The following is a 24117-nucleotide window of genomic DNA, read 5'->3' on the forward strand; positions in this document are numbered from 1 at the left end:
GTTTGACAGAGAGAAGTAGAGAACAATAGCTAGAGAGACCACTGGGATCAGGTAGAAGTTATTTTGATAAAGAGAAGCTCTATGTGTCTTTGAAGACTAAAGAAGAGGAGAGGGAGAGCCTGATCAAGTTCAAGGTAATGAGAATACTTATGGGAGCAAGTTTCCTGAAGTAGTAGCAAAAAGTAAAATTGAGGGCGAAGAGGAGCCTAGAAAAAGGTTATTGAACATTTCTTTTTATAAAGATGTCTGGAAGCATAGTACGTGACCACCAACAAAAATTCAGCAGTCACTGTGTTTTGGACTAGTATTTGCTCAATCACAAGCAAATACTTGTGAACTTAACGAAACACTGGATCTTTTAAAATCTTCGGAAATCATTATCTGAGCATATCTGATGTGGTAGACCTTTTGCAGTTCTGTTTTGTCTATTAAAAGCCATTGATTTAGCATAGATTGAGAGCAGAAGGAAATGGGTAGTTTTTGACTCTATCTAATTATATGTGTCTGGTAAAGTGAGTTTTCAAATCTCATAGCCTCAGGATGTACTTCAGAAGGAAGTCTATGGCTAATAAGGTAGTATGGTAACTGGAAAAAGAACCTAAAACAGAACGACCTAAATTTTTAGCTCAGTAAAGTTAAGGGGGGTAGCGGCATGGTTATTATCCCTGGGACTCTTGTTTAGGGGGGTAGAATATGGTTTAAGAAGAATAGAGAACTTTGGAAGCAATATTTGGAGGAGAGCATGCTAGGGAAACAATAGAAGGGTATCTTTCATATTTAGAACAGACTTGTTTTATTCTTTCATTATATTCATTGTGCCTCTTGTGTGCATTGCCAGGTTCAATTGCTTCAAGGTGAAAAACATTTTGATTTTCTTTATTTTTGCCTGGGGTGGAGGATATAATAGGACTATCTAGTAAAGCAAACCACTTGGTGTAGATTAAACCTCTACAGACTTCCTGAAACCCAGGCAGGAAAGCAGTCTTGAAACTGGCCTGGGAAAGGCCTGAGAATTAGAACTGAGATCTCTCTTCTCTGTCCACATGGCAGAATATGGCCACTGCACAGCTTCCTTCCTGGTGTATGTGTGGCTGTACTTAGTGCCCCTTGGTCTCTGACTTTGTGTCTCTGTCCCAGTTCTAGATTCCCAGAAAGAGCATCAGGTTGTCTCTGATATGGTCACAAATTTATTCTTAAATACTTAGTCATGGCAGTGGGGCCAGGGTCACCCAGTCTAAAAGTGACTTGGGTCTCACTCCTTCAGATGACGGTTGACAAATGGTTATAAACTAAGAAGATATCTGGTCTGTAAACTTTGTTTTTGATAAAAGCTGCCTGGAATGGGCTTAGAGTTTAATGAAATGCTGACACATAAAATGAAATAATGCTTCAAGGAGGTAGGAACAGTTACCTATGGGAGTTTAGAGGAAGAAACAGTTAATTTTGATAAATTAGTAAAATTTTGATAAAATTAACTAAAGATGGGATTGAGCAGGGCCTCAAATGCATCTCTGTGACCTGTGTATTATTTTTATATGATCTCCCAAATGTGTCTGTTGTTGTGGTACTTCATTTTCATACATTAGTAGTTTGAGGTTTTGGTAAACAATTAAAATAGTTCAAGCTTTAATGAATCAAACCCATAATCAAATAAAAAGTGCCTTGATTGATTCTGTTTTAAAATCATTTTAATTTTTCCAAAAATGTAGATGAACCACCTTTGGACAAAACAGGACACGTTAAGGACAGCAGTCAAGAAGATGGAGTTGTTATTAGTGAACATGGTGAAGATGAAATGGATATGGAAAGCGAGAAGGAAGAAGAAAAGCCAAAGGCTGGTGGAGCCTTTTCAAATGCTTTATCTTCTTTGAATGTTCTCCGTCCAGGTATGTACTTGCAAATACTTCTCAACTGAAGTAAGCCCCTCCAGGTGGTTGATGGTTGTTAAGAAAAGAGTAAGTGGTGTTTCTTTTGACATCCTTGTTTGAAGGCAGGGTGTTAACTTTTGCAAGTATAAAAAGTGAGAGAACTAGAAACTTCCTGACTTTCCAAGTCCATTGTAAGACAGGCAGTTTTTATCAAAGGGCTTCAAGTAGATGGATAAATGGTACTGAAGTCTTTTTTTTTTTTAACGTATTTCAGAAAAAGCCTTTCACTTTTTTAGAACTCCTTCTAAGCAAAACTAATAGTTTTCTGTCCATACTTTCTTCGTTTTTACTTTTCTATAGGAAATAATTTGCATATCTCTTCAGTGGCTAATCGGCTTTTGAATAAATATGTGTTTAGTAGCTAAATTTAAATTATGAAGAGGTATCATTTAACTCATTTTTGTTTATAAAGTTTAAAAATGCTTACTCTGGGCTGGTAAAGTTGTGAAAAATTATATACGTAGATCTAGTAACATTCTGATTGGTGCAGTCCTTAAGAGAAGCTATTTGGCAATATGAATCAATAGATTTCAAATGTTCTTACTCTTTGACCCTGTAATTCCATATCTAGAAATTTATCCCAAGGAAATAATGTTTTCATTGCAACATCTTAATTTTTATTTTCTAGTTTAATAATTTTCTAGTTTAGTAATTTTCTAGTTTAGTAATGTGACTATTTTGGTGTTTTTTTAAAATGAAAAAAATTACAGTTAAAAATAAAACTACTTTTGGTGGCTCCCCCCATATACACTCTTCCCCTTGCATACTACCATTATATATTCTTTTTAGTTTCCTTAGTGACTTAGTTTCCATTTAAAGTAAATTAAAAATCAGTTGGATTGCAGGTACAGTTTGGGAAGGGGATGTCAGCAACTAACGTTAGAACTTTATTGCTGTGATAGGGATATGTTGGTGAGATTATTTCCCCCTCATATTTTCAAGAAAGTAGATACTTTATACTCTGACACATTTTATAATCCTTACCATTTGTTTCCAGGAGAAATTCCAGATGCAGCTTTCATACATGCTGCAAGGAAAAAGCGTCAGATGGCCCGGGAATTGGGAGATTTCACCCCTCATGATAGTGAGCCTGGTAAAGGCCGCCTTGTTAGAGAAGATGAGAACGACGCCAGTGATGATGAAGATGATGATGAGAAACGCCGTATAGTGTTTTCTGTGAAAGAAAAGTCACAAAGACAAAAAATTGCTGAGGAAATAGGTAACTTGATTTAATAAGATAATAAACTCATTACATTGCTAGTAAGGGTGATTTGATGTCAAAATAAATAGTCAAATAAAAAGTCCCTACATTTATTTAACTATTTTTCATGTTAGAGGACTGTTCTTGCTTGAGTACACGTGTCTTACTGGAATTTTTTGAAAACTCCAGGATGATGGTGATAGCTAATGTTTATTGTGGCCAGTATTGTGCTAAGCACTTTACATGCATAAATTTGTGTAATTGGCTCAACGTTTTTAGGAGGCACTAGGTTTTATTCTTCCCTTTGCTGACTTGACGTCAAACTCACTTAGACTAGGGAATCTATCTAAGATTTTAACAATTACGTTAGTACTGACCTTCGCTTCAAGGGATACTGTGTATAAGACAAGCAGAGTCAGGAGTATCAAATGAGAGAGAGGAGATCATAATAGAAATTTTAGTAAGGTTGAGTTAATATCAATAGTTTTGCTTAAGTTTTGCAAAATATCAGGTTAGCATCTCCTCCCTGCTTTTCTGGTATTATTTTTTTGCTGCTTGCTGCAGGTATTGAGGGGAGTGACGATGATGCTTTAGTAACTGGAGAACAAGATGAAGAGCTCAGCCGATGGGAACAGGAGCAGATAAGAAAAGGAATTAATATCCCTCAGGTAAGAACTAAAGAATTAAACTTCAAAAATTAAAAAGTAAATTAAAAAACCTTTCTTGCCGACTTTGTTAAAGTAAAAACATTGCATGTTGAATGCAACCTTCGTCACTCATTCAAGTATCATAACTGAGAAAATTACATAAAGTTATGTATCCAGTAAGCTTTTAGAAAAAACTATCATGTTTTGTGTCTTTTGTGTGTTTTTTTTGGTGCTTTTTTTTTTTTTTTTTTGTAGTCAAATGATGGAAGAATTTCTAGTTTCTTAGATCAGTGTTTCTCAAAGGGGTTCTTCAACCAGCAGCGTCAGTATCATCTGGGAGCTTGTTAGAAATACAAATTCTCACCTTGCTGAGACCTAGAGAATGAGCCACTCTGGGGGTGGGGCCCAGCCATCTGTTAACAAGTCCCTTCAGGTGATTCTCATGCACACTGAAGTTTGAGAATCTCTGTAGAGAAAACGTTTCTTGCCTGTATAACTTATTTTTCCTGACTTGGAAAATTATTTTGTAGAAGATGGATTTCTCAGTAATGCAAAATGTTACCATAGATGAAAAATATGTTCCTAAGTAGTGACTTTTGTTTCAAAGAAGTAAGTAGTGCAGTGGAAATGTCGCATGAATGTAAACGTTTTGTTACTAGTGTTTTGATGCAGAATTTTGCACGCCCGTTAAAGGGTGTAGTAGAGCAAATCCTAGACAAGGTATCAGGAGTCTTAGATGCTGATCTCTGCTTATCTGTTTATTCTACAACCATGGCAAGTAATTTAGCCTCTTCCATTGATAAAATGGTGGCCTTGGATGGTTTTTAATGCCCCTTCCAACTCTACTGTGATACTGCTTTTCTGAAAATTATTAGTAACAAATCCAGTAATCCCATAAGAGTTAGAATATTCGCCCAGCCCTACTTTTATTTGATTTTGAAGAATTATTTATTTTAATTACAATAAGTAATTGTAATTAAATGGGTGTAATTTTTGCTTTTTTTTTTTTTCTTTTAACCCTAAAGGCATAATATTATGCTTTTCATAGTTTTAGCTACTAGTTTTCATATACATCCTGTTTCTTTTTTAGGTGCAAGCAAGTCAGCCCGCTGAAGTGAATGTGTATTACCAGAACACTTACCAGGCGATGCCTTATGGCTCTTCCTATGGCATTCCTTACAGTTACACAGCCTATGGATCATCCGATGCCAAATCTCAAAAAACAGATAATACAGTCCCTTTCAAAACTCCCAGTAATGAGATGACTCCCGTTACTATTGATTTGGTAAAGAAACAGCTTAAAGACAGGTAGGGCAGATCAACTTCTTAAAGACCTGTCCTCTAGCTTTGTGTTCCCTCAGGCAACTTGTAGTCTGGGGTAGCAGATGCAGAATATCGGCAAAGAAGATTCACTGGCCCATCTTCAGACACTAAGCAGAAGATGACTTCATACTTTGTTCTGCTACCTTCTTGGATTACTTCTGTGGAAGCCGCGAAAAGTTTTAAAAAAATGTCACTCCATGATCTTGTTGAAGACGTTTCTGAGTTTGCACCTCTTGGACACTGAAAAAGTGTAGTCAAGATATGGGGGGAAAAGCAAAACTGAGATTTTGGTTAGCCCATCACATAACTTTATATGGAGTCTGTAAACTGCCTTTTTTTTTTTTTTTTTGGAGAAAAAAGCAGTACAGATGAAAAGATGCCACTCCAAATCTTTTTATATTCTAATAGTGGAGCTAAATGCATTATAATATTGCAAGAGTCCTGACAGCATAGATTTTGGGGTGTAAATGTGTTATATTTATCCTTTTGTGTTCTTAAGGTTGGACTCCATGAAAGAACTGCACAAAACAAATCGACAGCAGCATGAGAAACATCTGCAAAGCCGAGTGGACTCCACCAGGGCTATTGAAAGATTAGAAGGGTCTTCTGGGGGTATTGGTGAACGGTATAAATTTTTGCAAGAAATGCGAGGGTATGTCCAAGACTTGCTTGAGTGTTTCAGTGAAAAGGTAAGAATGCAAAAATATTAATCTCTTTGAATAAGGCAAAATTAAGAAGGTCTAGATGGCCTTGTGTAGATCATTTCTGTATTTCTCAGAAAATATCCCCTGAATTCGATTTTAGAAGTGATGAAAAGTCATGCTTCATTTTCTTCACTTCATTAGCGGCATTCTATCTTGGGGGCAAATATACTTCCTTTGTTGAAAACAAAGAAAACTCAAAACACATTAAAATAAGACTTTGGCAAGTCCTACCTATAATTGTAGATTATTGGCCTGCCCTGGATTATTAGAATATATAGGACTCATCTGATGGAATTTACTTTTTTATGGTTCAAGTCTAAACTTATCTTTAAACTGTTTGCACAAGTAATTCCAAATATGAACAAAGTTGCAAAATTTTATTCGTTTTTATTTTTTACCCTAGATGAAGTTGGTCACCATTGCTGCTAATAGTTTTCATCTAAGTAAGCCTATGCCTCATTCATTTCAGAAACCATTCATTGGCCATAATTTCTTTTAAACTCTCATTTCTACCAAGTTCATTTTTTTCAGTATGATAGATTTTTAGTATGAAGTGCAACTGCTTTATATTTGCATTTTTAAAATTAGCTGCATAGAGAATCCCTTTTTTCTCAAATGACCTCTTAATCGATTTTTCTTCTTTAAGCGAAATGCTGTTATTTGATGAATTGGCTTATAAGCATTTGTGGACTTTGCAGCCTTATCTTTAAAAAAAGTTAAAATGGTAGTACTGAATACCCTGTCGCCAAACTTTCAGTGATACAGGATTAGAAGGCAATTTTTCCCTTATTCTTGGCTGTGTGGATTAGCATAGACTGTAAGCTACTGTATGTTTAAATGAGTATTTTAGCTTTCTGTTATCTCTGTTGATTACTTCAATACCCTAAAGCCAAAGGCTGGCGGAAGCACCTTGCCAGACTGTCTTCCTAATGGGTTTTAATGGTTCCAGCCAGTCTGTGATTAGATTGAGGCTGAGATAGCATGTACCAGGTCCTCTGTAGGATTTATCACATTCTTGTTCTTATTACTTGATTTCTGGAGAAGTAACTGTAGGCTGAGCTATGGTGTATTCCTTGTGGCAGGTTAGTGGCTTAGGGTGACAAAGTACAGGGGTGGGAAAGAAACAGGTTTGCCTCTGTGCAGGGGTGTAGATGTGTCCGAGTTGGTGGTTGTGTCTTCTTCCTACTAGTAAAGTCCTTATGAGCCTAGAGGGCATGGTGGGAGCTGGTCTAACCTTTTGTGACTAGAGAAGGGATCTTTGTCTTAAATCATACTTTGTAATTGAGGTTTGTCCCTGTGGTGCTTTTTCTTGAAGTATCTTGGCCTTTGCTTTAAACTTACTTGAGTAAACTTACATGCTTTTAATTGCAAACTAAACGCTTAGAAAATGCTGACAGTAATATGATCAACTAGATTATATAATTCTTGAGTTAAAGAGACTACTAGGACATCTAGTTCATGTAGTTTTCAATTTTGTATTCATTTTATAATCAATTTTGTAAACAACTAGTAGTGTACTTTATCTCCTTGATTGCCCTGTTCTAGAGAAGCCTACTTCAGATGGTGCTAATGTGGTTTCACAGAGGCACTTAGATAAACGTTTCTGGAGCGGATCTTAAACCTTACATGTTATACAGTGACTGCATTTTAGTTTAAAAAGGTAGATAGTTCCCTCTTTTAAAGATATTTTATTTCATTTTGACATTTTCATATACATTCAATTTTATTAAGAGACTCCTGACAAGTGAATAATATCATAAATTGTCATCTTGGAAATATTTAGGAACAGTTGGATAGATTTAAATACTCACTTTAGTTATACTATAAAAATATTGTTTCAGAGTAAGACCATAAAAAGATAAACATTCCTTTTTTTTTTTTTCCTCTTGTAAAAGTTTAAGTGGTTTTGAACTTAGATTTTTAATTATTTGCAGATCATTTTAACTTTCCATTATTTCATTTCCCTATAGTTGTCTTCCTTATTGTGTTCTTCGCCTTATATTTGGTTTTGAAGTAGTAATAGTCAATAACAGTTTTGAGTTTGGAGACGGTAAAGAAATTGTTCATGGTGCATACTCTTGAGATAAATCAACGTTGTTAAGAAACATGAGTGAGCTGAAAATGTGTTTTAGGACTTTTATTCTCAGTAGAATTTTCTCTGGGCGTTGTTAAAGGCATTCCAATTACCTAAGCAGGAAAATGATATTATCAGAATTTTAACTAAATTGAATAATTCATTTCTGTCTGATGCAACCTCAGGTGTGTAGCTCTTACAGTAGAGGAATGTTAACGGTCTCCAGGACTAAGACTGCACCATAGATACATCGGTATATTTGTCTTTAGTCCTGTGTGATTTGAAAAAACTGAGGGGGTGGGGAAGTGTAAGTCACAATGATTTGGCAGTAATCAGTTATGTAAATTTTAAAGATTGTCACCGGGCTCAGCTCTTAAAAGATAATCAGTGCAGGTTTGGGGACATTGTTGCCCATGGTTGGCATATTAAAGAATAAAATAACTATCAGTTTGACCTTTCTGTGAACATTTGCTACTTTTACAATGGAATTATGCAAGTGTATAAAATTGCTTTTATTACAGACATCTTTGTATTCCACCTGCCTTTTTTTATTTTCCATTTGCAGTCTGTTCAGTTCAGGAAGATGCTATAATACTTGGTGCAGGTGTTCCCAAACTCTAAATAATGTGTTTTCCATTTGCACTAACCACCAGGAAACTAGAATTTCTGGTTTCCTCAGGTATGTGTAGTGGTTGTTAGTGTTTGTGAAAGTTTTATAGTATTTGGTTATAACATAAGGTTATAAATAAAAAGATTTTTGCTTTTTTTTAAAGTTAGGTCTCGTTCTGTAAGCTTTGGTGTTCTATATAAACCAAGTGAATGCTTAGCCATGGATATTAACCTGGAAAAATTTATTGATTTTGTAAAATGACATTTTATTATTTTATTACAAAATATGGAAAAGTTTAAACATTTGATAAGAGCTTTCTGAGTCAGTTTGAGCTGTATTGCTTTCACAAAGGTTAGTGATAACTAGAAATGTTATTTGCCTTATTAATGTAGATGAGTGCAGTTGACACTAAAAATGAGTACTAGAGCTGCAAAACAGTAAGGTGCATATGAGTGGCAGGGCAATTTAAGTGTCAAAAATTGGGCAGTTAGCAGACTTCTGTTCTTACCTAATAGAGTCATTGCATTTTTTTGGTATCACAGTGATAATAATCTATTTTAAACTATAAAAATTACGAGATAGATCATGCGCTGGAAAATTAAAAATAGACTTTAAAAGACTTCCAAGTACTTTATTCTAAAAGAAAAGCACTAAAACTTTTCACTTTTTTTCCTTTTAAATCTAATATGGAGGTGTTAAGTTTTCTAACCAAACTTTTGCTCCAATAACTAGGCACTGGACACTATAGCTCTAAATATGGATGAAAAGAAGTGATGTTTCCTAAACATTGTAAAATTGAATTGCTATTTGTGTGCCATTGGGGATTCATGATTATTCTGTCCATAGAGGGTACTTTTTCAGAAATCCGGAAATAGAATGGAACCCTCAAATAAGTAAGCAGCTGAGGAGTTTGGTGTTACGGAGTGTGTTGTATTTTTACAGGTGCCACTGATTAATGAACTTGAATCAGCAATACATCAGCTGTACAAACAGCGAGCTTCCCGCCTTGTCCAAAGACGACAAGATGATATTAAAGATGAATCTTCGGAGTTTTCAAGCCATTCAAGTCAGTCCATCTTGAAGGTTTTTATTATTCATTAAACAACCTTGTTTACTTAGCGCAGCCTAATTGAAAATTAGAGCTCTCAGAGCATCTTTTTTTTCCCCTTTTTTAAATAAATGAGTTGTTTTGCTCTTGTATTAGGTAGATCTAAAAAATTATAATAGCATGTACTTGGGTTGTGTTTAAGAAAATACAGTTTCGCAAAGGAGCTCAAAAACGTGCAGTAATATGCTGTCAGCCTTATTCTTCTTTGTACATTTTTTTTTTATTCTTTAGAGTTAGAAAAGACATTATCAGTATTTTATCTTAAAACCACTATCTGTTTGGTCCTAACTGATTTTCCCCCAATTTTCATCCTGTTCATGACACCAGGACAAATGCTGTTATTGATTACAATGAAAGACTGGGATTGGGGACTGGGAAATTTTGAAGGGCGGAAGGGGTTTTATTACGTAACAAATGATACAACTCCGAGATTAGGGGAGTTTGAGCTTTACCCCTTGGATAAAGTAAAATTTTTTGATTTAAAATTTTTTAATATTTTCTAGTTTGTCTTATATGCTATACTGGGTTTTTTAGTAAGTCAGTTGATACCTATAGTTCTTGAAATATTAGTGTGAAAATCTAGAACTTGAATTTATATTCCTTTCATTATGATGTGTGTTATGGAAAACCAAAATTAATCGGAAACTTCTTATTAAATAATTTAGCTGAGATTTAAGCAGATGTTTGCAGCCTTTGAATTCCGTTTTTCCTCCATATTCTTGAGTGCGCTAATGACTTTTTGTAGCATGGGTTTCTTGTGGCTTCCTTTGTCATCTCTTTGTTCCCTGTGTCAGCAGTTCTCAAATGGAAGTGTGCATCACGATTACCCATGATACTAATTTAAAGAGCAGATTTCCTGGTGCTTTCCCTGGAGATTCTTGCTCAGTCTAATCACCTGGGCCTAGGTATCCAGTCATCTGCATGTTAAACATGCCAGTCATCCATGGATGGCTTGAGTGACCCCGTCATCTAAGTGCAAAGGGCCCTAGTGTTATTCTTTCGGAAAACAATGATTTGTCCTATAGGGTGTCCTCTAAATTAAAGAGACATTGGATTCCTGAGAAAGCAGCCTTCTGTGTGCCAGGTGCGTTTGGGACCATAATAGCAAGGTGGTAATATGGCCCTTCGAGCTGAGTCAGGCTGAGATGTGAGCCACAAAAACGGAGGCTTTGACCTCTGTTTTTGCTATGGAAGTTTAAATTGCTTTGCCCTGTTGGGCACCTAAATGACTAATGCATCCCTCCCAGATCACTTTTGATCCCAACAGAACCAGATTTCTGGGGCAGATTACAGGTAACCGTTATACGTACGAAGGGAAGTAATTTCCTTTTATGTTAAATGTTTTGTGTGAGCTGTACATGTCATCAAATACCGTTTCCTATCTATAATCTGTTGTTTATAATTTGGAGCTATTTACTTACATGAAACTGGAAATGAGGGTTGAATGATATATGTTAATTAGATTGAGAGTTGGAAAGAAATTGAAAGGTAATGAGAAATTGAAAAATATTGCCCTAGTGGGAGTATTCATTAATTGCCAAAGATTTGAGGAAAATTACATGGGATACTGAAGTATCATTTCCATTTCTGATCTTTTTAAAAAGAAACAAGCCTGAAATTCATCTCTCTAGATTTGTAAAAACTTACCACAATTACTGTATACAGTTCTCACAGAAGTGAGGGAGGCTCGCACTTGGTTCATCTACTCATGGCTTCTTCAGTATGTATTTTTATAAAATCTATAAATGCAGTATTTAAAATATTATAGTAATTAATAGTCTAAAATATTTCTTTAAGAATATCTCTTAAAGAGGCTAGAATCGTGTCTGTAGTTTAGGACTTTTTAGCTAATTCATCTATGGTGTATAGTGAACTCACCGTTGAGGTAATGCTGGGACATCCTTCTTATGTACTGTACTAATCTTTTTTTATAATTTGTGAACTCTGGAACATACTGCCTTCCTAATATCTGAGCTATTTTGAAATAGTAAAAAACTCAGTAAGAAAGTCAACTTTAAAAATAGTAGGGTCTAGGATAGTTAGGATACGCTGAAGTGTAGAGACCTAATATTTGGTGTTATTTTTCCTGTTGCTCCTATTGCTAACATATCTCAGGGGGGAAAATATGCAAAAGCCTTTCTTTCATTTTTGCATGTGATTTCCCCCTCCTCCTATCCCTTGTTGTTTACTTCTCATTGCTATCCCATATACAACAGTCCTCGAATAACATCCGTTTCATTCGATGCCATTCTGGTATAATGTGGATGAGATACTGTAGTAACCTAACTTTTGTTTACATGAATTAGCTTATGGTAAAACTCGTTTCACTTAAAGTCACAGAACCAGTCAATTGATGATGTTAATTGAGGACTTACTGTATTAGAGAATATCTTCACAGTGTGGAACTAAAATGTAGAAATGAGTGGAGTATTGCAAACAAATGTTTCCCCCACTCCTCCTCTGACCCTAGGCAAGAGATTAGAGGATTCTTCTGTAGAGACAGAGAATGGGTTCAGAGAAAAGACCCAGAGACAAAACCCTCTTGGAGCCCCCAACAAGAGTTGACTTTCTACCTAGTGTTCTGGTGGAGATGCCTCTGTGAGACAACTCCCACCATGTCCACAGAACTTCCAGTCTAGCTTTTATATGAGGTAGTTACAATCACTAGACCAACACAAGCAGGTGAACCTAAGGAACTGAGGAAACAAAGACAATGCAGGTGGCAGAAAAAATTTTAACACATAATTGAGATCCTCAGGGAGATAATAGAAAGTATTTTTCCCTCTTGGGAACTAAAAATTTGGTAACTGAAATAGAAATTTAAATAGGAAGGTTGGAAGTTAAAGCTAAAAAATGCCCCAGAGAGTTCAAAAAAAGAGGGAGAAAGAGAAATGGAAAATAAGGGAAAAAAGAAATAAGGGATTTAAAGGAGTAGTGTTTGAGAAAGCTTAAGTTTCTCATATTCAGATACGGTTTTCAATCTACATGTTGATTCTGCCCTTGTTCTAAAAATAGTAATAGAGAATAAATGTCTATAAAGCAAAATTAAAATTAGAAGAATAAATTATTAAACTGCAACAAAGCTGTTTTCTCATCCTATGTTTCTTTCCTGTCATTTCATATCATTTAACATACAATGCTTAAGTTCTTCCTTTAAAAAGTAATCTATTGTTTTTCCCTTTGCACAGGTAACTTAGATTTTTAATTTATTTGGTTGTCATAGTGGCATAAACTAGTTCTGTCACTTAGACATAAAAAATAGTGATTAAGCCCAGTTGCCTTTGTGTAGGGTTGTTGAACTCCATTTGTTTTTCTATTCTTTTTCATGGGAACACAGAATAATACAGCGATTTACTCTAAACTAGAAAACTATCTGGTTTACCAATTATTGCAGAATCCTGATGTTGAGATTAGCAAGCAGTCTATCATTATGGCTTATTCTGTGCAAACTCTTTCCTCAAGATCGTTGAAGGAAGGTTTTTTTATTTTAACCATTGTTATTTTACAGATAAAGCTCTGATGGCACCAAATCTTGATTCCTTTGGACGAGATCGAGCACTGTACCAAGAGCATGCAAAACGTCGGATTGCAGAACGGGAAGCCAGGAGGTAAATCTCAAAATGCTTGCTGTTGGTTTGTTTGTGAAGGGAGGAATATCTTTTATCTGGTTTAGGAACTTGATGTTTGTTATTTAGGACTCGTCGTAGACAAGCCAGAGAGCAAACCGGTAAGATGGCAGATCACCTGGAAGGCCTTTCCAGTGATGATGAAGAAACTTCTACAGATATTACAAATTTCAATCTGGAAAAAGGTTAGACATTTATTTGGAAATGAGCTTTATTGTCAGTTTAGTTTCTGCTTGGTTGTAGTTTTTACTATGAAATGATGGTTTGAAGTTTTATGACCTCTGTATTAGAACCAGACACCTTTTTCTTAATTGTAAAAACTTACACCCATTTTTTTATTACTGAATATCATGATGAGTTCTCAAAAATAGTGGTAACACCTAGGACTTTCATAATAAATGATATTATTCTCCAAGGGCTACCATAATGCTGCCTGTCTGGCCTAAAAACGTTAAAGCTTGTCAGTAGAGCACTCAGCCCTGAAGGAAACTCCTGATTTTGGGGAGCCCTGAATAGTTTCAACCAAGAGGAATAGTTAGTACTGTTATGTGCCAGGCATTTCCAGAAGGATCCCTAAATAAGATTCTTCATTTCCCACTATTGGCTGGGATTATGTGGAATTATATTGGCTGCAAGCCATTTGGAACTTAGTTGGAGAAGCTTGTTAGGCTTCTTCTTTTTTATTGTGAACATCTCTAAACATACAGAAAATTTGAAAGCATGGGATAGCGATCACCCACATACGTACCTGTCACCCAGATTCAGTCGTTCTTAACCATCATCTGGCCAAGTTTGCTTAAACTCTTTATATGTGAATGTGTGTGTTTTGCAGAACCATGTAGACTTCATGGCACTTCCTCTAAAAGCTTTAACATGTGTCTCCTAAAAACAAGGCTATTTTCTTGCCTAATCACAATACCATTATCACACCTAAGGAAATTAACTCAAATTTCTTAATATCACGTCTGTTCATTTTTCCTCAGCAGCAGCCCCTCCCCCCCCCCCCCCCCAAAGTATCTTGGGACTGTTTTGATGGGTTGTTCTGTGTTTTTCAAACCAGGATCCACACAAGGTTCCTGCTCTGCATTTGGTTGTTACATCTTTTTATCTAGAATTAATGAACATCCACAAGTTCCTTACTCATACACACACCCCTATGATTTATTTGTTTAAGACATTAACTTTTTGAAGACACCAGGCCACTTGTCTTGCAGAATGTCCTACATTCTAGATGTCTGTTTTCTCATGGTATTAACTTGTTTTTCCATTCACTGTATTTCTTATAAACTGGACTTTAGTTCTGAAACCTTGATTAGATTGAGGTTAAACTTTTTTGTCAAGGATACTTCATACAAGATGCTGTTTCTTGCTGCATAATAACGGATGACAAATGTTAAGATTTTCCCGCTATTAGCGATGTTAATTAAGATTGATTTTGAGAAGTAGGTTGTCACAAGTAGGTCTAGCCATTATGAAAATTCCCCTTTCTCAAGTCATCTGGGGCATCAGATGACCTTTTACTTAAAAATGCTACTAGCATCCATTGCTGATATTTGTCTATGTCAGTTATTGCAATCAATAACAGACTTTGAAAGAAGTGATATGATTGGTCATTGGTTATGATGTGCGTGTGTTATTTACACAGTGATTTGTGGACTGAAGAATTACCAGCAAAGTTTGTACTTTAAGCAATTACTCAGTTAATACACCATGGTAACTGAAATTTGAACTGAATTATTGGGGGACAGATTTTATTTAACAGAAAATGGTCCAAAGGAAAGAGTGCCTATACTTTGGTTTGCATAATAGATGTTTGAAACCTAAACTTTTTTGTTTATCCTTTCTTTTAAATTGTAATTAACAATAAATTGTTCCTTTGTTAATGAGCCTATCTCTTATTGATACTCAAGCTACTAAGAAAATGCTGAAAATAATTGAACTGTTTTTTCTACCACATATTAAATTTCTCTGTGGTGGTTGTTTTTATTGTTGTATTTAGATCGCATTTCAAAAGAGTCCAGCAAGGTTTTTGAAGATGTCCTTGAGAGTTTCTATTCAATCGATTGTATTAAATCCCAATTTGAAGCATGGCGTTCAAAATACTATGCGTCCTACAAGGATGCTTACATCGGCCTTTGTTTGCCAAAGTTGTTCAACCCTCTCATAAGGCTGCAGCTTCTCACTTGGACTCCTCTTGAGGTGGGTGGCTTCTGTCACTGTTTGAAAGCAGTATAACATGATGCCTGGGTAATTTTAACCTCAAAACTAGAGATGTAAGTGTAAGTAAGATATTTTTCAGGGGAGAAAGTGCACAGGGCTATACTTGATACTATTGCTGGCTGTAATCTTAGGATCTTCCCTTTTATACTCCCCTCCTCAAGAGAGCTGTCTATGGCTTTTCAATTTATATACAATGCCTTTCTCAGTCACCTAAACTATATATATGGAATATTACCATTTTAATACAGTTTTTTCCTTTCTTAAAGTGTGTGTACATTTCTTTGGCTCCCTGTGTATATATAGTGACATTGGCATATGAACATGAATGAATAGGGAGAACTTGATCCTTTGATCCTAGAAAAACATAAAACCCCATGGGAAAGCTCAGTGAGGCAGGTATGAAATAGGGCCTGACCTAATAAGTCAGTGGTAATTAAAATCGATAAATTCAGGAGATGGAATCAGTGGGTCTTGTTGGCCTTGTATTATATATAAGGGAGGAGACTAGAATTTACTCCATACGTCTAGTGGTCATATTTAGGATACAGTTTTGGAAGTTACCAACGTTGATGGAGCCGTGGGTGTGAATGAGATTCACTGGGTTGGATGTGTAAACTATAAGGGAAAGAGGGTTGAGGTTGAAGCCCTGGAAATGATTGAAAAAGAACGTGAGCTCCAGGTACCATTCAGCTCACAGCTCCCTGCTGCTCTTTGCCAGGCCTTGTGGAGTTTCACCCTGTACATGTGTGTCTTAGTATATAAAAGGCTCAAGGGCACTTGTGTGTGTTTTGGAGTTCTTTTTCTGTGTAGCGCCTTTCTCTGCCCCATGGCTTTGGGTTGTGTCAACCTCCCTGAACTCCAATTTCCGTCTCCTCCCCTCAGCAAGCCTGTGCTCTGTGTGCCGTCCACGCCCCGCTCTCCTGATCAGCAGTGCATGTCGGTGATTCCCTTCTTTCAGGGCTCATCGTTCTGTATTGCCCGTAGTCCATTGTCTGAAAACAGGCGTTTCATATGTTTTGTCCAGTTTTTACTTGTTTATGGCTAAATACTCTTTTGACTGGAAGCCGCAGTAGCCACTATTTTAAATGTGTTTGAGTAACCTTTTAATATTTTCTAGGCGAAATGCCGTGACTTTGAGAATATGCTATGGTTTGAATCTTTGCTGTTTTATGGTTGTGAAGAGCGAGAGCAAGAAAAAGATGATGTGGACATTGCACTATTACCCACCATTGTGGAAAAGGTGATCCTTCCCAAACTAACAGGTAGAGATTTCTGAATTGAACATTTAAACACATTGGGTTTCTCACGTCTATTTTTAAGAATTTTTAATCGGGGCATATTTCCTCATAAAAATTACATTATAAATGGAAAGTTACCATTGGGCCCAAAGATGGCTAAAGGCTAGATGTCTCTTAACCGGGGATTTGAAGAACACCTTGGGGCGGGCCTGGAGTTGGGGGCAGTAATTGATCTCTTGGCGAATTTTAGAGACCCTTAAAGACAGCCTGAAGCAAAACTGAACACATAGTTTTTTGAGGGATGTGTGTTTTTCTGGGAGCAGTTTCATTACTTACATCAATTTCTCACAGAAGATTAGGAATCATTGATACAGGAACCTATTTAAAATATTAAAAATAAGTTCCAAGTTTGTTAGAAATTCTTGATGCTGGGACAATATCTTCTAGGATATTGAAATCTTCTTTACCACCCCCAGCCTTTATTTTCATTGATTAGCAGGAAATAAGAGGAATATGTCCCCCTTTCCCCATTTGCCTAATGCTCGGCACTCCCACAGTTAATAGGACAAAGGAGACTGAAGCTTATACTCAAGAGAGGGAAAGAGAAATCAGGATTGACATTTATAAGTTGAGGACTGCTTGACATCTGATTTAATTTATCACTATATCTCAACACATCCTACTTTTGTTCTAATAGTGATAGCTGAAAATATGTGGGACCCTTTTTCTACAACACAAACTTCAAGAATGGTTGGAATTACATTAAAATTAGTAAATGGATATCCTTCAGTAGTGAATGCAGAAAACAAAAATACACAGGTAATTTAATTATTATCTATGAAAGGTTTTGTTTGTTTTTTTTTCCTCCCGGTCCTTTTGAAAATGAGCAAGACTTGAGAGATTGAGTGGTTATATTCTAAACCAACCAGAAAATCTGATGCACCAAATTGGGCCATATGGTCCTATATAAAAGCCTGAAATATAAAAAGTTTGAGATAATAGATTTCAGTTTTAAAATCTCTCCGTGGAAGGATGATATTATTAGTCTAGGTAGCCTCTCAATTTTTACTGTTCTCACCCTTTTTACCACCACCCCTCCCCCAACTTCCAATCAGCTAATCAAATATCCCTTTAAGAACTGTATTTTTTAGGAAAAAGAGACATGTAAAAGTGCTAGAATAAAAGTGTAATAATTGATTATTTAAATGCTAAAACATTTAAACAGCATATAAAACAGCGAAGTATTGTTTTATAACTAGTTTCCAAACTTCAAATTGCTGTTGTCCCTCAGTGAACATTCTTATCAGCCATGGAGACTTAGGAAAGGTGCTCTTTATCATTGTCTGTTTTCACTGATCTCATTTTAAGAAGAACCAGGTTATGTGTCTCACCTTAAATCTTTACATAGTAGGTTGAAGGGCTGAAAGATTTCTAAATGGCTTCATCATTTGGTAGTTGTTGAGGGGTGAACTAACAGCGTAGTAAGTATTAAAGACCTTAGGGCCTTCAGTGAGAAAAGGGAAAATTTTGAGAAGAGGGTTCCCTCAAAATTGAATACTTAAGTAATTACATGATTTGGAATATGGGTTGTTTTTATTTCTTAAAATTTTACTTTTATCACAACCCTTATTAAAATGTATGATCTATTTTAAACTCTTTAGGTGTACCTAAAAGCACTTTTACTGAGAATGAGAAGAACTTTAGATGATGATGTATTCATGCCCTTATATCCCAAAAAGTAAGTAACTCCTCAGAACATTGAAAATGATAACATTCTCCGTTATCTTCCAGAGAAGGCTTCTTATTTTGTGGAAAAATGAATGCTAGCTTGAGTGGTAGACTTTACCTGTGTAGTGTACACCTGTAGCTTGAAGAGACTAGCTCAGTGGGGACATTGATCCCTAAGCGGAACAGAGCAAACGGTGCTCTTTGTTCTCCCTTAGTGTCTCAGAATAAGTTTCCATTACTTTCTAAACTTAATAACTTCTGGAATATAGTTGTTTGAGAATTTGAAAAAGTCACTTAATTCTTTTGTTTACCTATTTTATTTGTAGACGTCTTTTCTTCTAGAAATCATGTGGTACTTATACATAAAAAACATTTGATCATGGTGTGTTTCTCTTTTAGTGTCTTAGAAAATAAAAATTCTGGGCCTTACTTGTTTTTTCAACGACAGTTTTGGTCTTCCGTTAAGGTATGTATCTGTAGAGTATCTAAAAGACTTCAGATTTGGTTGACTTTATATATTTTTGAAAAGTATTTATATATATACGTATTACAAAGTCTCCATTTTGCAGAATAATTTTATTTCAAAAGTTTATTTAGGTTTGATGTTTCCACAGGAGAAAATGAATTCTGAGTTCCAAAGTAAGGTCCAAGCTAGTCAGCAAAATGCCTCGCTAAACCACAATTTACTCAAAAAATAGAGTACCAGTTACTTTTCTAAGTTTTGGGGAATAAAGCACTGAATGATAATCTGGCACAGTTCACAGATAGCGAACAAGTAATCCCAGATGTAGTGAATTATGAAGGGAGAAATTCAAGGTCGTATGGTAGCTTCTGACCAGGGGCACAGAGAACCTGACTGGTGAGTCACAGAAGATCCACTTCCACCCTGAGGAAGTGATACTTAGGTTATTAGACCAGAGGAGTAAAGAGGAGTTGGCCCTGAGGTGAGGGAGAGCAGGGCACACTGGAAGAACTGGGAAAAGTCCAGGACCGCTAGAATTAGGGATGAGATAAGCAGTCCAGATGAGACAGCAGCTACTACTAGGTCATGTGGAAAACTTTGGTCTTCATCCTAAAAGTTGTAGGAAGCCACAGAAGGATGTCTTTTTTTCATTTTTTTTAAATTAAGGTATAATTTACATACAATAAAATTCACTCTTTTTAAAGTATAGTTTTGATGAATGAATACAGTCATGTAATCACTACCCAAATCAAAATATATAACACTTCTATCATCCCTCCAAATTCTCCATGCTCCTTTGTAGTCAGGACCAGCCCTACACCCTGGCCACCCCTTTTTGTTGTCCTGTGGTTTTCTTTGCAAGAATGTCTTAAGAATGGAATTGTATAGGTGCCTTTTGAGTCAGGTGTCATTCACTTAACATCATGCATTTGAGATTTCTGTGTTGTGTGTTGTCAGTAGTTCATTGCTTTTTATTACTAAGTAGTAATTCACTGTTTTGTGGATAGGCCAGTTTCTTTGCTTTGATTTTTGTTCATTCCTCAATTGAGGGACATTTGGATCGTTTCCAGTTTGGGGTAATTATGAATAAAGCAGCCGTAAGTGCACACAGTGTTTTCTGGGTCTATAAGTTTTCATTACACTTGAGCAAATAACGTAGGCAGAGCTGTTTTCCAAACCAGCAGTATATTAGCGTTCTAGTTTTTCGGTTAGTCCTCATTCTCACCACACACCACATTTGTTATTGTCAGTTGTTTTGGTTTTTTTTTGAAGTTATTCTATTAAGTGTATCGTGGTATCTCAGTATGGTTTTAATCTGCAGTTCCCTAATGACTGATGGCGTTGAGCATGTTTTCATGTGCTTGTTTGCCACATGTTTATGTTGTTTGGTGAAGAACCTGTTCAAATCTTTTGCTCGTTTTTTAAAATTGGATTTTCTTACTCTTGAACTTTGAGTTCTGTATTCTGGATACAAGTTCTTTGTCAGATACATGATTTGCAGAGTTTTCCTTTTTTCCATAGTCTGTGGCTTGTCTTCATTCTCTTAACTGTCTGTCAAAGCATAGATGTTCTTAATTTTGATGAATTCCTATTTATTGCTTTTTCCTGTTAAGGTTTGTGCTTTAGGTGTCATATGTAAGAAATCTTTGCCTAAAACAAGACCACAAAGTTCTTCTCCTGTCCTTTCTTCTAGAGGTTTCATAGCTTTAGGTTTTATATTTAAATCTGTGATCTGTTCTGAGGTAATTTTTATATAGGGTGTGAGCCTGGTTTGCAGCTTGTTTGTTCCAGCACTCTTTGTTGGAAAGACTATCCTTTCTTTATTGAATTGCTCTTGTACCTTTGTTGAAAATAATTGGCCGTATATGTGTGGATCATAAGAGGGTTTTTAGAGCAGGAAAGGGATGAATAACTGTGAGCGTGACACTATTATTCTCACTTGACTGGCGGACAGTGAGGCACAGAATAGAACCTGCTCAGGGTCATTCCATTGGTAAGTGCTGGAGACGGGAACCTAACTCAGACCGTCTGACTCTTGAGCAGCTTTTCTCAACAGGGTTAAAGGATTATTACCTAATGCTCTAAGGCCTCTGTTGTATATAGTGAATTCTAACCTTTGCATCTAGAATGGCACTAACTGTGCACTATCCTTGGGGAAATTAAGTAATCATCCAAATCATTTTCTATAGATTTAATTCACTTATGCAACCCTGCTTGAGAAAGACCATTCCAGAGCTCTTAATCACTTGAATAACTGCAGGGTCCAGAAAGAGATACTGTATTTTGCTGTGTCTAATGCGCTCCCATGGATAATGCACACCCACGTTTTTGGCCCAAACTTGCAGAGAAAGGGAATTAGTACGACCCATGTATAATGTGCATCCTTATTTTTCCCTCACAAATTTGGGCAAAAATGCTCATTATACACGGGAAAAAAACAGTAATGGTGGCTTAGATTGGGGAGGTGGCATACGGAACTGAGAAATACACAGAATGATGGAGATGGAATCAAACCCTATCTTGAGGGAGAGCTCAAGAATGACACCCAGGCTTCTGGCCTGATCAGTTGGTTAGATAGTGTTATTATTTGCTGAGTTGAGAAATAACTAGGAAGCAGAAATTTTATGGTGGGATGGACTGGGGTTTCGTTTTGTATGTATTGAGCTTGAGTAGCTTGGTACGTCCAAGTGACATAGCTCACCAGGTTCTTGACGTCTGGTAAAAATGAAATATTGTAGTTAAAGTTTACGTCTTTTGGGGAGGTCATAGGAGTAGCTTAGTCATGGTTTTGAAAGGAGGACATTTATCTGAGAATCCTCACTTGCCCAATAGTACTTCCTGTGATGGTGGAAAATGTTCTATATGCGCTGTAGCCACTAGCTACCTGTGGCTATTTAAATTTTAGTTAATTAATTAAAATTTAAAATTCAAAGCCTCCATCATTCTAGGAAACATTTGCCCTTTAAAAGTACTTATTAGTACTTTGGCAAGACAGGGTTCACTATATTTCATAAGATGTTTTACTGTGTAACTGATTTGTCTCGTACCTAATTTAATTGCTTAACCTTGCCTTTCAGTAATTTTTTTCCCTTCTTTCTAGCTATTAGGGAATTTTCTTCAATGGTACGGCATTTTCTCGAATAAAACTCTTCAGGAATTATCAATAGATGGTTTATTAAATAGATACATTCTCATGGCTTTTCAGAATTCAGAATATGGAGATGACAGCATCAAAAAAGCCCAAAATGTGAGTTAAATGACACATATCTTAGTTCTCAAAGCACGTAAGTTAAAATGAACTGTTTTCTTTGTTTGAAGAGAGATTTGGGATTTTACAGAATCCCTTTTGATTATTGGACGTGGTGCAAGGTTGACGATCATTTTGACTATTCAGGTAGTTCCATACCCCATACGTAGAATTTTCTATGTAAAAATTTGTACTGTTGTATATTTGTAGATTTATTTATCTAATATCCATATATCTATATATCAGTATTTTTGCAGGTGTTAAGTTTTAATTTCAGGATAATTTTTTAACAGTCAAATGAATGGTATTTTGAGTGTTACTAAGGAAATGGTTTCTCATGTAAGGAATACTTTTCTTTAATATTGTTTTGTTTTCTACTTTATACATAAGTTGCATATTCGATCTTTTTAAAAAATAATTTTCTGAAACACAAAATTGAAGAAAATTTGCAAGTACAGTACAGTGTTTTTCCTGAACCATGTCAAAGTCTCTGACATGATACCCTCTCACCCGCAAATACTTCTGTGTTGTTTCCTAGAAACATGTATATTCTTCAACAATATAACCATCAACATCAGGAAGTTAACATCTGTATATTACTATAACCTAATCCATAGATCCCTGCTCAAGTTTTGTCAGTTATCTCAATAGTATCCATGATTGGCAAAAAAATTCCCAGATAATCCCTTGCAGTTACTTGTCATGTCTCTTTAGTCTCCTTTAATCTACAAGAGTTCTTCAGTCTTTTCTTGACCTTCATAACCTTGACATTTTTTAAGATGATAGACCAGTTATTCTGTTGAATATCACTCGATTTGGGTTTGATATTCTCGCATTAGATTCCAAGTCTGCATCTTTGGCAAGAATTGCCTCAGATTTCATCAGTGGCAGTCCCTTCCACTTGACTCCTGTGACCTTGCAACATGTCCTCTTATTCTGGGGGAGTACTTTCTTGCTTTGTGGCACACAGTGTTCAGGCTCAGCTGCTACTTGCTCAGCCCCAGCCCCGGAATCAGTCATTTTGCCAACCATCCATGGGTTCCTTAGTGGGGTGCTTTCTCTACCCACTGGGACTGACATCCCCGGTAGGCTGTCCTCCCCCATGTGGGAATCAGTCTCACCTCGCTTGGGTTTTGTACTTGCACCATGCCCTTTTCACCCTGCTTCAGCTCTTGCCCTAGGCTGCCCCTCTGGTGTGAGGCTCTGTTCACCCCACTCTAGGCCAGCATAGCTCCCACTGCCAGCATGGATGCCTGCTGACTACGTTGTTCATAATGGGGAGAGGCTATAATTTGATATACTACACGTTTTTAAATCAAAAGCTGCTGATAAAGGAGAACTCAGTTCATTTAGGGCTTCCTGGAAAAACTGGAAAATGAAGCAATTGGTTATCAATTTTATGTCTCTAATATACTTAAATATTGGACAAATTGCTTATCTTTTGCTTTGAGTACCCAACCTATGTGTTGAAGTAAAAATTCAGATATATTGAGGAAAAATGTATGGTTAACGTAGAAGTCAAGTTGAAAATAATCCTTCAAAGTAATTAGTTATACAAAGCCCAGTAACAAGTCTTCTAGTTAAATACATTGTACCCATTATCTAGACTCACCTTTTTGATATTTTCATTTATTCTGTTTTAACTCTTTTATTTTGCATCTTTCTTCTCCATAGGTAATCAATTGTTTCCCCAAGCAGTGGTTCATGAATCTGAAGGGAGAAAGAACTATTTCTCAGTTAGAAAACTTCTGTCGATACCTTGTACACTTAGCAGATACAATTTACAGAAACAGCATAGGATGCTCTGATGTGGAAAAAAGAAATGCAAGGTAATTATATGTGATTATTTAATGAAACAGTGATCCAGAGTCTTTAATTGTCAGATACAGTAATGTTAAAATGTTTTAGGTAGAGACATGTTTATCTTTTAGTTTAAACTGTACATTGACTCAGTATTGATAAACATACCAAAAATACAGTTTTTATTTTGTGGTTTTACC

At 36.1% G+C, this 24117-nt stretch overlaps 1 protein-coding gene across 1 annotated transcript in view; it reads left to right on the forward strand.

The window, feature by feature from the left end:
• Positions 1-24117, forward strand: part of PAXBP1 (PAX3 and PAX7 binding protein 1) — a 30874-nt gene that overhangs the window by 4734 nt on the left and 2023 nt on the right. The window contains exons 3-17 of the mRNA XM_019730202.2: positions 1710-1886; positions 2926-3147; positions 3694-3797; positions 4867-5084; positions 5599-5788; positions 9430-9553; positions 13104-13203; positions 13291-13406; positions 15221-15420; positions 16559-16703; positions 17377-17498; positions 18341-18417; positions 18807-18873; positions 21971-22117; positions 23792-23946. Of these exons, the coding sequence (XP_019585761.2) occupies positions 1710-1886; positions 2926-3147; positions 3694-3797; positions 4867-5084; positions 5599-5788; positions 9430-9553; positions 13104-13203; positions 13291-13406; positions 15221-15420; positions 16559-16703; positions 17377-17498; positions 18341-18417; positions 18807-18873; positions 21971-22117; positions 23792-23946 (2164 nt within the window). The remainder of the gene's footprint in view (positions 1-1709; positions 1887-2925; positions 3148-3693; positions 3798-4866; positions 5085-5598; positions 5789-9429; positions 9554-13103; positions 13204-13290; positions 13407-15220; positions 15421-16558; positions 16704-17376; positions 17499-18340; positions 18418-18806; positions 18874-21970; positions 22118-23791; positions 23947-24117) is intronic.

This window comes from Rhinolophus sinicus, linkage group LG01, assembly GCF_036562045.2.
Source record: "Rhinolophus sinicus isolate RSC01 linkage group LG01, ASM3656204v1, whole genome shotgun sequence".
NCBI classification, from domain to species: domain Eukaryota; kingdom Metazoa; phylum Chordata; class Mammalia; order Chiroptera; family Rhinolophidae; genus Rhinolophus; species Rhinolophus sinicus.